This window comes from Toxorhynchites rutilus, chromosome 3 (genome assembly GCF_029784135.1).
Source record: "Toxorhynchites rutilus septentrionalis strain SRP chromosome 3, ASM2978413v1, whole genome shotgun sequence".
In the NCBI taxonomy this organism is placed as follows: domain Eukaryota; kingdom Metazoa; phylum Arthropoda; class Insecta; order Diptera; family Culicidae; genus Toxorhynchites; species Toxorhynchites rutilus.
In genome coordinates, this window is record NC_073746.1 from 167,032,935 (window position 1) to 167,050,412 (window position 17,478).

A 17,478-nucleotide genomic window follows, 5' to 3' on the forward strand; every position below is an offset into this window, starting at 1 on the left:
GATGGCAATTTGGAAGGCAAACTAGAGGAGAATGAACTCTCTGAGTATGAAAATTTCGGCGACTGAGCAATAATCGATTGAAAATTATATAATTTTGGCGATACGAAACATTTTCCGTTTTTCATGTTATGCATCCATTATTGGATACGAAAATATCCTACTGATGGGAAAGAATAATCTTCAGAAGCTTTCCAGCTAATTACACTTGATTGAAAAATTACGAAATCAAATGTATTTGGTCGCTGTGTTCGCATATAATTAGAAAACATTAAAATAAACTCTTTCGCATGGATGTATTCTTCAATTCCCAGGGAACTGGCAGATTATTTTTCAGCAACGATTAGATCTTTCCGGAATTTTCTCGATGCTGTATGGCATCCAAACGAAAATTCTCGTTTCAGTTTGGCCTGCAAAAAACTTGTCTGAACTCTAATCCATCAAATTTGGAGCCCTGAAAAGGGCCGTTGATTATATGCTAAGCTAATATAGCACCCTCTCCTTGGATTCGACAGGCCAGCTGAATGTCAGGATGTGACGCGTTTTACGTGGATAGCACACAAATTTGTATCTTCGAATAAGCCTCCTGCAGCGTCATAACCGCGGAACTTTGAAAGCGCAAGTCGGTTTTGAAGTCCTGAGCAATTCCACGATCCAAAAGCTGCAAAGGTAGCTTGCGGATCAGCAATTCGGTCGACTTCTGATAGCGATGAATTTCACGCAAAGTTCCCGGTCGATAGCGATGTGGCTTCTCCACCTATCCTGCTACTGGTGCGCTTATCCGAGCTGACTTCGTGTGCCTTACCACCGAAGGACTAACGAGCTGTCTGCTTAGTCCCGATGAAACGAGTCCTCACGGTGCGAGAGTAGAGTAAGAAATGAACGAAAGCAAGGGAAGTGTCATTTTATAAAACATAAAAGAATCGAATGTAAACCCCACCCTCTTTATTATATAAGCTTACTGTATACTCACGAATATAATAAGGGTGGGATTTAGATTCTATACTTTTATGGTTTATAAAATGACGCTTCCTTTGCTTTCGTTCATTTCTTACTCTACTCTCGCACCGTGAGGACTCGAGCTCGTTAGTCTTTCGCAGACAGCTCGTTAGTCATTCGGTGGTAAGGCACACGAAGTCAGCTCGGATAAGCGCACCAGTAGCAGGATAGGTGGAGAAGCCACATCGCTATCGACCGGGAACTTTGCGTGAAATTCATCGCTATCAGAAGTCGACCGAATTGCTGATCCGCAGCTACCTTTGCAGCATTTGGATCGTAGAATTGCTCAGGACTTCAAAACCGACTTGCGCTTCCAAAGTTCCGCGGCTATGACGCTGCAGGAGGCTTATTCGAAGATACCAATTTGTGTGCTATCCATGCAAAACGCGTCACATCATGCCCAAGGACATCCAGCTGGCCCATCGTATCCGAGGAGAGCGTGCAATATTAGCTTAGCATATAATCAACGGCCCTTTTCAGGGCTCCAAATTTGATGGATTAGAGTACAGAAAAGTTTTTTACAGGCCGAACTGAAAGGAGTATTTAGCGAAAATCGTGGTTTCGATAATAATTCGTTACCGATAGGTGCCATGGATATGGATTTCATAATGAAGAATATGAAATACATGACATGATGTAGTGAATATATCCGAAGAAATCACTTTGGTGAAACTGCATTATAAAATTATTTGTGTACGAATGCCGCAATCGATAGTCGACTCTAATTTGCGCTGGGTAATTTCCTCGGAGGACTCGATTCCTCCTTTGAACATTAATAATCTCTTTCTGGCCAAACGATGTGGTATGAATCACATTATTTGAATGATAGAATGAAAAAGTTTTCTGCCAATTTCCTTCAACCTCCAAACGTATCTTTCTCCCGTTTGTCGTTTTCGCGTTCGCTAATCCTTTCTCACAACACCCATTTCTCGTTTGAGAAATTGTTGAGTAAACATTGTTTGCCAGTGCGCGTAGAGCAGGAATTCCTATTGCACCTCTAATAAATTGCCGAAAGACGTGGTCTTACGTTGATCGCACTTGATTGAAAAAATCCAAAACGAAATGTATTTGGTCGCAGCATTATATGAGTAGAAAGCAAATAATCGCTCGAAAATGGCTTGATTTTCGCGATGTGAAACATTTTCCGTTTTTCATGTTATGCATCCAATATTGGATACGAAAATTTCCACTGATGGGGAAAAAAAATATTCAGAAGCTTTCCTGTTAATAGCGATTGATTGAAAAATAACAAAACCAAATGTATTTGGTTGCAGTGTTATATGGATAGAAAACATTAAAATAAACTCTTTCGCATGAATGTATTTTTCAATTCCCAGGGGAACTGGCAGATTATTTTTAAGCAACGATGATAGCAACGAGAATTCCGCGCGTGTATGTGTGTGTGTTTGTGTGGCGGCTGCTCCGATGTTTCAAGCGGAACCGTGGCATCACTCTCCTCCTGATGGATTCCCTTTTGGCCTTAGGTGCACAAACAGGCTCTTGGTGACACCGTTCATCAGCGTTTTCATGATAAACGAAATTAGCTTCACAACAACAGCGACAACATGCTCCAATCGCTGTTCAATCATAACTGAGTGGGTTTACGAGCGGCGCTCGCTTATATACCGATTGGTGATTTCAATAGCCTGTTTTGAAAGCAATTTTAAGACTATTGAAACAAGTTTTTGGATGAAAAAGTAACAAGTATATGACGCGTAGACATTTTATCTTTCAAATGAAGTGTTTATCATACCATTTCGTTCAGTTGTTTAAGAGCTATTAACGCTCAAAATCTCGGTATCCAGCGTAACGCTTTCGTTCTCGAAACTTTTTTACACCCCGGTATAGAAATGAAAGACGTAGTCTTACGTCAAAAATCATCCGAAAATTAAACATAGAAATATATACAAACACTTTTCAAATGGCAATAACTACGCAGACAACAATTATCAAACCAAATCAAAAACTCTTGCCAGATTTAAACAGCTACCCAATAGATCGTTCGAATGATATGACATTGATATACGACATGCATGAACAAGCGGTGTAACACGACGCGAGAGCCGGTTTTCAATTTATACCCCTAATAATATTTGATTGTTAACACAGTGTTCATTTTCCAGAATAATATTAGTGTGATCACAATTAACATTTGTAAAAGTATATTCCTCGCATACAAACCAATGATAAACACGCCGAAATGCAGCAGTATATGAAGATGTTCCGCTTTGAAAAATATCCCATCATGCAAACAAAAGGTGATGTGGCTGCTACTGTTATGCTCCTTTCACTTCTTCCAATCGTATCACACTGTTCACATTTTATTCCGATAAAATTGCGTCGGGAAGTACATTTCGCTAATTTAATTTGTTTTCGACATTCTGCCAGGTACCTATTTTCTGAATCTCCTTCGGATCAATCGCCTCACTCGAACAAAAACTCGATCCTAAACGCTTATTGGACCCGAGGAGGAACTTGTCCAATGCTCATCACCGCTGTCACTCTTGTTCAATCAATTCAGTCTCCATAAACTGAAAGAGGAAAGATTCATAAACAAAGTAATAATCAGAAATGGTTGTCTTGTTTGATTGGTGTGAATAAGTGAGTCAAGCATAAAATTATATGGAGGTTTCGTTTCTTTCTCTGGTGTTTACAATAACATCCGGAACTTGTTCTCTTGTGTTCTCCACAACCTGTTTTCGCTAATGTCATGCTGAAAAGTCGTTGTTGGTTAAAATATATTTGCGCTTTTTTATATAGTGTAACTGGAATTTAACGAATCTAGAATAAAAATGTACAAAGTGATTTAAGCCTTCAGAAGCTGTAAAAATCATCAGAACGCTGTCTGGACTCCAGAATTGAGCGCGTTTTTTCAATTAGGTATATTTATAAGTAATACAGTATTCACGGTTCATGATTTCCCAAGAATGTTACGCATGACATGAGAGCTCATATGGTTTACAGACATAACCAGAAATAGCACTTTGGTCGTATTTGTTCGGAATATTCAACCGTTCGTAAGGCATAAGTTCGTATCTGATGGGTCTTCAGGCCCGAGTAAGAGATTTGTATCATATTTGCAACATTAATCATGGTCGTTTCGTTTCCCTTCCTCATTTTTAACATATTAATGAATGAATCGCAGCCGACAACAAAGATAAGCGAAAATAATCAATTTTCCTGAGTAGTTTCATAATAAAAGCTTAATTAGCAGGAGCAGTGGAAGCGAGTATACATAAGACTTTCTATAACTGTACTTATGCGCATGTATACACCACACACTATATGTTTCTTTCTTCGCTACCATCGATGGGCTCCGAAAAGGCTGAGACAATGCTATTCCTCATCCAAAACAGAAGCCTTCAGCCATTGTTAGAACCTAAATTGATGCACTTTTCTCGAAGCGAATTGCGTACAGCCTCTCTGTTTCATCATCAATTTCTCAATACCTTTTTCAATGAACAAACACGCCGATACGCACAAGAGTTCGATCGCCCAGCAATGGTAGATGCATCTTCTCGGTGCTGGAGGTTTATTTCGCTTGCGTGCCGCGCGCGTCTTCCCACAAATGAATAACCTTTCTCAATTACTTACAACAATTTACAACATTTGTCTTCATTTTTTTTTGCCCGCATCTCACTGCTGCAGCCACGTAACACGCATGGAATGAATTACACCGCCAAACCACGCGCGTAGAAATCCGCCAACAAATGGCGGCAAAAAATACCACTGAGATCCGAGGTAGAAATGCAAATTTATGCTAATGTGTGTTCTGCGAGATTGCAGCCGAGAAAGTTACAGCAGAAACATACTCGAATGGCTTGTCGTTTGACTACTGGGCTACATCTCGATTTCATGCGCGAGAGTCTTACAAAATAACAGCACTTGCGTGGCTCTAAACATAATACTGAGTAAATATCAGTAACCTGACCTCGAAAATACCTGTTTTCAATCAGTGCTAAATCAATGCAAACTCCGAGAGTATTCCTAAAAATTGTTTGTCAACCGAATTACCATACAAATGATAGCTGCGTATTGCTCCCTACATAACGTATTTGTGAACAACCACGTTGACATGAGGATAAACGATCGCAAAAAAATCGTTCTGAAACTGGTTGTGTTTGTTTCGGTAATGATCGATGAAACGAAATGGTTGATAATGAATTATTCTTTTCCTATTCAATTATATGGAATGTGGTTCTCAGTAAACATTGTGTTCCTATTTTATAACTAAGATAATTGTTTACTTAATCCGTTTACGTTATGAAGATTTGGCATGTAATGTTGGTTATCTTTTGCAGTTCGTTTAAAATTCCAGAAAGATTATGCTATTTGAACAACATTAGTGATTCATTGATCGCGAGAAGGCGTTCTCTTTGGTTACTTGTGACGAATATTTGACAACATCAGAATCCATAGACTGTAGAGGCAAATCTTTCCAATCGCTGAACCATTCTTTTTTATTGGAGACTGAGGGCAAAACAGGCACCCAATCAACTACTGCATTCCCCTAAGATTAGTTATTGAGACATGTCCTCTGAGTATCCATACCACGGGTTTTGGTGAAACCGTTGGCAATGAGGGTGGAAATTTAGCTCCTAAGGGTAGGGCTGTTGTCTGTTATCTAAGTATAGTTATTCGATATCACTTTGACTGAAGTCATACGAAGAACAAAGCCGTCCCTTCAATTTGCAATTTTTATTGGACAGTTACTATGCTTTATATTGGCGAGAAAGGATGTGAGACATAAATTTATAGGAATCATTTAGGATCATAATTGTACGGTAGCTCCCTCTCGTCCCCTTTTGTAAAGATTGTGTAGGGTACCCATTCTTTCCACTCCGTCAGCAGCTGTTCTGTGCCTCAGATTCTGCATACACTGTATATGTTTTTTGACCCTTCCTTGAAGAGCTCCGTTGCGAAGCCAACCTTATCAGCTACTCTGCGATTCACTAGCTGATTAACGGCCTCCTCAATTGCAATCATCGTACGGGGCGGTACGGCGTCATTGTTCGCTGTATCGGGGTAGTCCTCTTCAATGCCGTCTTGGTTTCCTGTCTGCGGGCCGTTCGGTTGTTCATGCTAGTGCTGCCTGGACCTTCCGATCACCCCGAGGTGCCGCTACATAGTGACAGATGCTGTTTTGAGCCGTACCTGCATGGTGAACAGACACTCAGATAGGTTCCCGTTCCTGTCAGCATACGACCAAGATCCCACCGGGTTTTTTTTCTTTGAGAGGTGAAGAACGCTCTATTAGCCTTATCTGGGAAGGGATACCCGTGGCCGAGTGGTTAGCGTCCCACACTATCATGCCGGGTGTTCGGGTTCGATTCCCGTTCTGGTTGGGGGATTTTTCGTCAAAGAAAATTCTTCCGGCTTGCACTGTCGTCACGCGTATTCTAGAGCTTGCCACTCTAGAGTACATTCAAGGCGTGTTATTCGGCATAGAAATCTCAACCAAGTATTAATGAACGACGCTAGTTGATGAATACGTTGAGACGGCAAAAGTTCCACAGGGAACGTTAACGCCATTCAAGAAGAAGAAGAAGGGAAGGGATAAACCAGACGTCGAGTGGGGCTCTCATCCACTAAAACCCTCTATTCGTAGCCTCATTCCCCGGGACCACATCCAGGCATCTACTTCAGGAGCGTAATAATAGGGTGATAATAGGTGAAGTGCGTTCTTTCTTTTTTCGTGCCATTTCAATTATGCCAACATTCGTTCACCCTTTCGAGACGTAAACCGAATTGCCCTCCAACATGTCGCGCAACCCGTCACGGCTACACTCGCAGGATTTCTCTTCTCAACGGAGCGCCGATTAGGTAATGCCCTCCATCATAACGTGCACTCCGTCATAGCTACTCTCGTGGGGTATGCTTCGGTTCGAAGACGCACTCCTTGACGCTTACTCCGTCGGAACGACCCTCGCAATGTTACACCTACCATTTCACGATCTGACGTTGCCAGTCTGCATTTTGTTGGACTCCACACCGCTCACATTCCTGCTCTCCAGAATCCGTTTACCTGTCGAGACGTGTACCGATTAGGAATTGCCCTCCAACTTGACTCGCAACCCGTCACAGTCACCCTCGCAGGGTTTCTCACCTGTCGAGACATGAACCTCTTCCCAGCGGAGCGCCGATTATGTAGAGCCCTCCAACATAACGCGCACCACGTCACAGCTACTCTCGTGGGGTAGCATCCGTTTTTCATCTTTCACCGTCAGGCATTGTTAGAACGTTGGTCGGTCCTCCACTTTCGCTGCAGCTCTGACATGATTTGTGTGGTTACTCTGTTCACGGCATTCCAGATTCTCTCGTCGCGACACATATCCTCCTCAATATCCCCGACATGAGGTGCATGCAGCTCCTCGCACCTTGCGGTGAACCTGGGACAGACAAAAACGACGTGCTCTGGTGTTTGCTCCATGTCTCTACACTTCGGACAGAGGGGGTACACTGCGTGTCCGAACCGATGTATATATTGCCTGGAGCAGCCATGTCCAGACCGGAACTGCATGAAGTAGAAGTTAATCTCGCCGTGCTTCCTGTTCAACCAGGTCGATAGTACCGGTATTAGCCTGTACGTCCATCTACCCTTTTCCATCATATCCCATTAATGCTGTCATTTGTCCATCGACTCCGCTCTTATCAGTTTCCGGATACCTCTGGTTTCCCGCCGCTTGTAGCACTCGCTGTCCTCCGCCAGAGTGATGCAGCTGGAAATCATCCCGGCGATTACACACACAGCTTCTGTCGAGATGGTTCTGTACGCGCTTACGACTCGCATGGCCATGAGCCGGAATGTGCTGTTCAGCTTCTTCCGATTTCGGTGGATTTCCAGAGCTGCCAACCAAACAGGGCCACCGTACCTCAGTATCGACGAAGATACACTTGCCAAGAGGCGCCTCCAGTGTTTGATATCGATCAATATCAAATGATACAAAATGTGTCATGCAAGTAACCTCTCACGAACATATAACCGAACATGAGTGGATCATTCAGATACTTGTATGAATGACAGTAATCACTTGTGTTACACTAAATGATTAAACAAAGAGAGGAACGAAGACTGTTGATTGCATATCCGAGCTGTACCAAACATCGCACACAATTTTCGAAGCCTGCATACAAGTTTGAACCGCATATATCGTCCCGTTCTATTATAGCGAAAACCACTGCACAGACAAGAGCAGAGCGAGAAATTGTACAAAAAAAAAATTATAGCAGCGTTAATAATGAAAAATATAATCTGACTACCCTTCCTGGTTTAAATTTAACCGATCGTCGATCATAACTCCGAGGTATTTCACTGGCCACCTGGAAGCTATGTCGATGATAAAGGGTGTGTCACATCAAATTGCATCACGAAAAAAAACGCTGTAGAAATTCGCCCAGTAGACCGATCCTTTTGAAAATTTTAGACAGTAAAATAAAAACTATTAAACAACTTTTGGCATTTTCTTTTTATTCATACTTCGAGCCCAAGCCCGTATGCTCGCACCTTCCTCTTTACCCCGTCCATAAGGTTCTGTACAACGTCAGGTTGTAGTTTTTTTTTTAACTGAAATCCATTTTCTCTTGAAGTCCGCCTCCGATTTGACAACTTTTGGGTTCTTCCGGAGGGCCTGCTTCATAATCGCCCAATATTTCTCTATTGGGCGAAGCTCCGGCGCGTTGAGCGGGTTCATTTCCTTTGGCACGAAGGTGACCCCGTTGGCTTCGTACCACTTCAACACGTCCTTTGAATAGTGGCACGTAGCGAGATCCGGCCAGAAGATGGTCGGGCCCTCGTGCTGCTTCAATAGTGGTAATAAGCGCTTCTGTAGGCACTCCTTAAGGTAAACCTGCCCGTTTACCGTGCCGGTCATCACGAAGGGGGCGCTCCGCTTTCCGCAAGAGCAGATCGCTTGCCACACCATGTACTTTTTGGCAAACTTGGATAGTTTCTGCTTGCGAATCTCCTCCGGAACGCTGAATTTGTCCTCTGCGGAGAAGAACAACAGGCCCGGCAGCTGACGAAAGTCCGCTTTGACGTAGGTTTCGTCGTCCATTACCAGGCAATGCGGCTTCGTCAGCATTTCGGTGTACAGCTTCCGGATTCGCGTCTTCCCCACCTTGTTTTGCCTTTCGTCGCGGTTAGGAGCCTTCTGAACCTTGTATGTACGCAGGCCCTCCCGCTGCTTGGTCCGCTGGACAAATGAACTTGACAAATTCAGCTTATTGGCGACATCCCGGACCGAACTTCTCGGATTACGTCTAAACTGCTTAACTACGCGCTTGTGATCTTTTTCACTGACGGAGTATCAATTTTTGCCGTTCTTCACCTTCCGGTCGATGGTTAGGTTCTCGAAGTATCGTTTTAGTACTCTGCTGACCGTGGATTGGACGATTCCCAGCATCTTACCGATGTCCCGATGTGACAACTCCGGATTCTCGAAATGAATGCACAGGATTAATTCACGACGCTCTTTTTCGTTCGACGACATTTTTCCAAATTTACGAAAAATTGACAGTGAAGCATGACCAACGTGATCTATACACTCTTATCTGATTATAAGCGAAAGCTGAAGATATAATTCCTATAAATTAAATTTCTACAGCGTTTTTTCCGTGATGCAATTTGATGTGACACACCCTTTATGTCCTCCGACCGAGACTTATGCCCGCAACACTGCCTTGCGATTGCTCACTAACAGCACCTCGGTTTTGTGATGTGCCATGGGGAGCTTTACACTGTCCATCCAGCTACCGATCCTGTCTACTGTCTCCGTCACCATCATTTCCACTTCTTGGAGCGTCTCGCCGATTACCGTTTTTACGATGTCGTCCGCGAATCCCACGATCTCCACACCTTTGGGTAACTTCAGCCTTAGTACACCGTCGTACATCGTGTTCCAAAGCGTTGGACCTAGGATGGAAACTTGTGGAACTCCCGCCGAGATGTTCTTTAGTAACTGTCCCCTGTCTGTGTTGTATACCAGGATCCGATTCTGGAAATAACTTCTCAGTATCCTGTACAGGTAGCCAGGGACCTTCAATCTGTTTATCGCCTTGGCGATGACCTCTCTGCTGGCACTATTGAAGGAGTTCTTGTCGGGGAAAGCAAGGATGGCCGATTTCAAGGCCACGTCAGGGATTCCGTCGGAGCATGGTGCAGATAGAAATCACCGTCGGAGGACATTTGATACCATCAAAGCACATGCTGAAGTATCTGGACGTGAAAATTGACGACCGACTAAACTTAAACGTCTTTGTACGCTTGCGAAGACCGTCAATGCCACATCTAGAATCACGCTGGAACAACGGTCGACCTAGCAGTGACAAAAGATATCTTTTAGCTAGTGTATCGTTGTTTGCTACCGATGTATGAAGATTCTGCCTCTGAAGACGGATCACAATCGAAAAATGTTGAATTCCATGTTCCGATTCATGGGTTTACGAGCCATGAGTGTGTATAGAACATGATCGTCTGAAGAAGTATGCGTTATAGCAGGTATGATCCCATTCATCATCATCCCAGAGAGAAGCGAATGCTATAAGCAAAAGGGTGTCAGTGAAATACACAAAACGATGAGAGCAGAGCAATCGTCCAAGTGGCAGCAAGAGGCGAACGCGGATGCGAACGTTAGGTTGACGAACATTCCAATACCGATATTCTCAACGTGAATAGTCAGAGTTGTAAATTTCTATTTGACTCAGTTCCTTTCCAGTCATAGGTTGCTCCTGGCAACCTATGTCCCGAGCATACAATGTCGTCTCTCTGTTCGGATGTCAGGCATGTAGCTGAAACTACAGAGCACGCGATATTCGTATGTTCACGTTTTGAAACAAAGCGCTGCAGAGTTAATGAAATGTGTCTTGATGAAGGCACATGGAATACCGTCAGCAGAGGTGAATGTGGATGAACGAATAGCGACAAAATTTGAAAAGTTGTTTTTAGAAGTTAGGTGTTACATCAGGTGAGTCCAACAAAACGCCATGGGATGACACATGTCTGGCCCTTGAAGCTTTTATTCTCCTTACAAAACAAAACAAAAACCCTTACATTCTCTCAGTCTGAGAAGTCGGTGATCATCTTCAGCGTTTCAGCAATCTGTCCATAAAGCTTGCTTTTGTTCCCGCTTCCGGTTCTTTATCCGTACCCGTTTCCGTTTCCGTTTGTGCATGTGTTCTTTTACTACCGCCATTTCGTTCTAACACTTTCTTCGTCTCGTTTTGTGTTTCCAGTCTATTGGTGCCGTTTTCAATGGACCGGAAGCCACCATCTTCGTTTTCAAAATGGCATCAAAATACGATATACGACTTCCACTATTATAGCCCTTTCACCCAATACCCATATCGTAGAGGGTTTCTGTGAATAACGTGGGGCTACGTGGGGTATATTATCTTGCCCAGGAACTCGGTAACACATCTTAACACTATTGCGGCTGGAACGAGAAAGGGTCCGATTTCCTGTGTGATGTTCTCACATCAACTGTCAGGCCAAGCTCAAGGTTTGCTCGTCGAGTTGCTGTGATCGAGGTATGTGCGATTTGTGCGATGAGCGAATAAGGTGAGACAGTTATAGCTGGCAATGTGCATTCTGGGATCCACACATTCTCCCCCTCTCTAAAAAAACATAAATCTGGGAATGGGTGAAAACTTGTCTCTCTTTAGTCTTTTTTTATTTTCGATATTTCATGCCACCCACAAATGATAGTTGCCATCATTTTCAAGGTTTCCTCTCTTTTATCACGCTCGATACCGCAGCTGTCATTCTCACTGCATCCATCCTGCAATTACACCGCCCCTTTTCTGTTCCTTCGTAGTCCGATCCGATCGATAAAATCTCATCGAATTTTTTCGAGTCACTTTGAAATTCAGGAGTGCGAACCTATTTCTCACGGAACATATTTTAATCTAGTATCTTTATCATTTCAATTCCAACCGAACATAGCGCGGTCTTCTCGATCCGCTTTCAATTAAACTTAACGCGGTCGTCTCGCTCCGCTTTTAATTGAACCAGGCGCGGTCGTCTCGATCCGCTTTCAATTGAACACATTGCGGTCGTCTCGATCCGCTTTCAATTGAACCTGGCGCGATCCGCTTTCAATTGAACCTGGGGCGGTCGTCTCGATCCGCTTTCAATTGAACCCAATACGGTCGTCTCCAACCGCTTTCATTTGAACCTGGCGCAGTCGTCGCGATCCGATTCCAATTGAACCTGGCGCGGTTGTCTCGATCCGCTTACAATTGAACCCAACGTCGTCGTCTCGATCCGCCTTCAAATGAACCCAACGCGGTCGTCTCGATCCGTTTTCAATTGAATCTAGGGCGCTCATCAGGAGCCACTTCCTTTCTTATCCATCGCGAAAAAAAATGTTCACTTCCATCTACCGTGTGACATGTGGAAATCACACAATCCGTAAATCTAACAAACAACAAAAAAAACATCAAAACATATCAAATAGTGTGCATTGTTGTGTTCAAAAACACTGAAGAACTTGTGAATTTTGTTAATACAAACCCATTTTTCTGTGTGTTTTTTTCATAAAATTGAACTCGGAGATTTGGTTGAAAATTCGTCACAAACTGCACGCTATTTACTAATGCTAACACGAGGACATAGCATACCTGTTAACTGTCTAAGTTCTTTGGGCCCGGGCGACAGCCATGTTTTTTCCCTTCCACGAATTTTATTTTCCGAAACTTTTTAGACACTCCATTCACTATCTCATTACGCTTAATATACACCGTCACGCGCCATGCAACAGAAAATTCCAGTTCCTGGCAGGATCACCAATGTGAATGACCCAGCTACGTGGGGTATATTATCTTGCCCAGAAACTCGGTAACACATCTTAACACTATTGCGGCTGGAATGAGAAAGGGCCCAATTTCCTGTGTGATGTTTTAAAAAAAATCATGCCAAATGTCTTAAAATTGCATGACAAGTTGAGATTTACAGTTATCTCAAAAAAAAATATTTTTCAAAGATCGATTTTTCAAACAGAAAAACGATAAAATGCCAGATCTCGACGTTTCATGCAATTTTAAGACATTTGACATCAATTTTTTTTTTTTTCGAAAACCCCATTTCCTTTTCGATTTTCAGAAAACTCAAACTTTGACCGCTTTTCGCATCTCTCCCTCAAGTCCGATTGAGCTGATATTATGCATAGGGTGTTTTTTCGAGGTAGTCAACATTTTTCATGAGGTAACTTTTTGAAACTGAAGATGCCATACAAATGAAGCACAAACTTCTGTATAACTCGAAACTAATCAAGCAAATGGAGCCAAATTTGGGATGTGAGGGTTTTTGGGTACGAGAAACGTCCCTCCCCTGGAATGGAGAGGGGGTCGCGTATAAATATGAAACATATTTCAACCAAACATGATAATCGAAAATTTTTGGAAAACTCTAAAGGGAAATGGGAAAATTCGGAAATTCAATTCTCATATGTTCTATGATTACATAGTTACAAGCGTTGTTGATCCAGTCGATGTTTGCGCCAACGAAATTGGTTTTTGTTCGAAAGTGGAAATGAATTTTAATGTGATAAAACGCACTCCTATATCTTTTTCTATCTCTATAAATAAAAATAAATCGCCGAATGTGTTGATAAGAACAAAACTCGAAGAAGGAAATATCTAATTTAGGGCTTTTTTTCATTCTCAGATGTCCAGTATCAAACATTTATTCGATGTAACGGAGAAACATGTTATTTGCAAGTGATTGAAAAATCTTGAACGAGAATTGTGTCTAAAAATAATCTGATATTATAATTACAAGTTTTGGTAGAAGTCTTCGAAATTTATATTAAAAGTAAATTGTAAAGTCAATTATAAGATGAACCACTGAACAGTTCTGCGATTGGTCTATGATCGTAAGTAAGAAAACGTGAATGTTTGTAGGTATTGATAACAAAAAATATATTTTGGGCGGGACTAAGTTTGCCGGGTCAGCTAGTTACATATATATTGGGAGCGTATGTCATTTCCGGCTAATTGGAAGTAGATTCGCTGCAAAAAAAATAAAGATCGGTTTAGGACCACCATTTTTGAAGGTGTCGAAAAAGGGGACTTCCGGTTTGGCCTCTGTTTTCTCTATTTTTAGGACCCATGAACAACACCAACCATTATAAAACATAGTTGAACAGTTATGAAATACAATTCAATGCCGAAGTAGCAACGAGATTGTGATGAATGGACGTTGCAATTGAGGGGGTCGATCAGGGCCACATTCCCCTATAGATGTGCTGCGGTAACTTCTCAATCGAAAACACAAGTGTCTCCATCAGTCAGTTGTATAGAAGTCCATGGTTTGTTCATATATCGATAGATCCATAGAGTTCAAGAACAAAACGTAGAATTATTTGTCATGTCATAGATGTTCTAGAATTTCCCAAATAATTCTGAAATTGAAATTAAATAATCTGTCCAACCTTTAACTTCAATTTTTTATCATTGGCTCTGTATTAGTTGGGATCTGCTAGATGTAATTTATTTTCAACTACTCAGTTTGATTTTCAGCTGACTGTGCACTGAATCAACCGCTGATGGAAATTCTTTCTGTACAACCTCATTTCGAACGACCAAAGGTGTTAAGGTAATTTATATCTATAATTTTTTTCTGGTACATCGAAAAACACAATATGTGGCAAAGCAGACGTCGAAAAGTCGTATCACTGTTAAAAACGAAAAGTCAAAGAAACTGCCATGCAATTAATTTATTTATGCAAATCAATCCATTTTCATTTTTACTTTGGCGAAGCAATGCAAGAACTGTGTTAGCCATGAACAACAGCATCAATCAAAGATAGACTCTTAGCCTAACAACTAGTTTTTCTCGTATCTTGATTAAAGGGGGCTATATTTTCCCACGTTTGCAAACGCCCCTATATCAGATGCAAAGCATTGAACCACTTCGTACCCGAATGCACTTGTAACCGTTTCGATACACGACCTCTACAACCGGCCGGAACCACTGTTATAATAAAACAACTAATTGTCATTGTCACATTGTCCCTTTCAAAGGCGGTCGCGGTAAACTAGCCGGGCACCAGTAATTTTCACATTAAACAAGCAACGAACGAAAACTACGCGATAAAAAGTGCATCAACCTCTGGGATTTTCTATCAAGTCAACCACTCAAATGCTGTCAAGGAGACATTGATGAGCAGCAACGAGAAACAGTTGAAACAGTTCCAATGAACAGAAAAGTGCGCGAAAAAAAAGGAAAGAATGGTCGCAAAACGGTTGACCTAGATTCATAATTTATGCTTTGGGAAATGTTTGCGGCGGTGCATTCCCTGTGCATATTTGAATCGGTGCGCGGTTCAGCGCAAACAATGGTTACGTGTTGCGAGTTCTTAAGAAAAACTAATAATATTACGTTTATTCGAAATCGCGCAATGTAGAGTTAAGCATTGTTTAAAGTGGTCTGGTAATAAAAGTAACCACATTGCATTTTATCATCATAAAATATGACAACGATTTGTTGATAATTAGATGATCATTATTATTTTTTATTAGCGCCTTCCGACTGTGAGTCTGCTAAGAAACATTTGATGATTAATACAATCCCAAGCTAATCGTTCGACATCATCAAAGATGATGTCATACGAGTATCTAAAATCATTTGATGCCTTCATAAACAATCTGAATGATGGTTTCGGATGCTGTTTATTTTTTATTACAGTGTCTAATGTTACCGTGATGTAAAATCGCCTCACATCGTGTTGTATTCTGCGTATTTGAGTTTCGTTCAAATTCAGGTTATAACAAAAACAACGAACAAGAAACTTTCGCGGCCTGGGCTTTTTACGATGACTCATAGGTCGTCGTTCGTAACGAACATACGCGCTTATTGGAAGTGGCTCTCGATGGATCGAAGTGATCAGCTGGAGGTTCGCCCATGTTTTTTTTTGTTGGGTGGCAAATACTGGGTCAACAAATTGTTCCAATAACAACTAAATTAGCGCAACGAAATGATTATGGAAGGTGGAACCAATTTTACATCACAGCTACCGATTTGTTCTTTTGATTGAATTGAATTGAGCTGAATGTGAACCCCAATATTTAACAATCGTGTAGAAGAGAATTCATTTTCAATATTTTGAAAAATAACACACTACAGTTGGGATTGCTAGATATTTAATTTTCTTGTAAATACAACAGGACGGGAGTATAACTCGGATTATTATTGTCAATTTTATAGAAACAATATATCATTCACAAAACAATTAGGGGAAGGGTGGTTAAGAAGGACACAAATTGATAGTCTAGGTTCCTTTTTATAACAAAATTGGTCTTTGAGGCAGAAATCTTGAAAAAAAATGTGTTCGACATTTTTGAAAATGTAGGATTGAGTCGGGAGAGACGGACACTTGGCGAAAAAAATGGACACATGGGGTGGTAAAGATGGACACTAACTGAACATTCAACTTTATGTACTCGATAAGTTTCGGAGGTCTTCAAAAATGCCTTGAAAATGATCTAACAAAAAGGCTAGACTAAAATCACCTAGAAGCGCTTGTAATTTTTCTTATTTTTTCATGTCTAAAATGGCTTCCGGCATTCGAAATGTTAAATTCGGATTACGTTTTGAAACCCGCTCTGACCCGCTGATTCGTCCATGATATGTGTTGTGTGACATGTTTCTCCATTACATGGAATCTAGATACTGAAAAAAATATGTCCATTCATAATTTTAATTTTCAATGTGCGTCACCTGTGGATCCATTATCATTTTTGTTTACAACCAACGGAACATGAAGCTCTACTTTAAAAACTACGCTACGGAAGACGATTCTGTTGCTTTCATTTGAAGGATGAGAAAATTTTTGTACAATTTGTTCTTTGACGCCCAACTTCTATATTTCTTAATTTGGCTGCAATATCGATATAAACAATTCCTGGTGAAAATTCAAGCAAAATCTTCAAAAATCACAATTTTTACCCCATTATACATGTAATAGCCACTTAAACTTCACCTTAACGTTGAAAAGTCACATTTCTTCCATATTAGGGTAACTATGAAAAAACGGGTTTTTTTATTCTAACTTTTATATTTAAAATTCTACATCAAAATGGTCTTCGTATGACTTTTAGAGCTTATCAATACCAACATTTTGCGATGCAGAACATGTCAATATCTCAATCCTGCTCAATGTTATTGATGGGTTTTCATCCAAAAACTCATGATTTCAATCTTAATTTACTCAAACACAAAAAATAATAGTTTTGAAAATCACACATCATGTATAGTGAAATATGTTCTTTCAAATGTCGCCAATAAACTTTGTTTACGTTTGCCCCAGAAAAAATGACAAACAAATGAAAAGAGTGTGTTTTTTGGGAAGAAATATCAATAACTTTTAGTAAAGTTGAGATATTGACAAGTTCTGCATCGAAAAATGTTGGTATTAGTGAGTTCTAAAAGTCTTTCAAAGACAGTTTGCATGTAACATTTTAAATATAAAAGTTAGAGCAAAAAAA

At 41.2% G+C, this 17,478-nt stretch overlaps 1 protein-coding gene across 12 annotated transcripts in view; it reads right to left on the bottom strand.

Moving 5' to 3' along the window:
* The window catches only part of LOC129779497 (uncharacterized), a 95,538-nt gene that overhangs the window by 49,388 nt on the left and 28,672 nt on the right, over positions 1-17,478 (bottom strand). For 10 of the 12 annotated variants that reach the window (XM_055786997.1, XM_055786995.1, XM_055786996.1 and 7 more), the window contains exon 3: positions 3,178-3,527. The exons of 1 other annotated variant lie outside the window; for it this stretch is intronic. In XM_055786997.1, coding sequence (XP_055642972.1) covers positions 3,178-3,243 — 66 coding nt within the window. In that variant the 5' untranslated portion in view covers positions 3,244-3,527. The remainder of the gene's footprint in view (positions 1-3,177; positions 3,528-17,478) is intronic. One more of the 12 variants, XM_055786999.1, reaches the window with a different exon arrangement.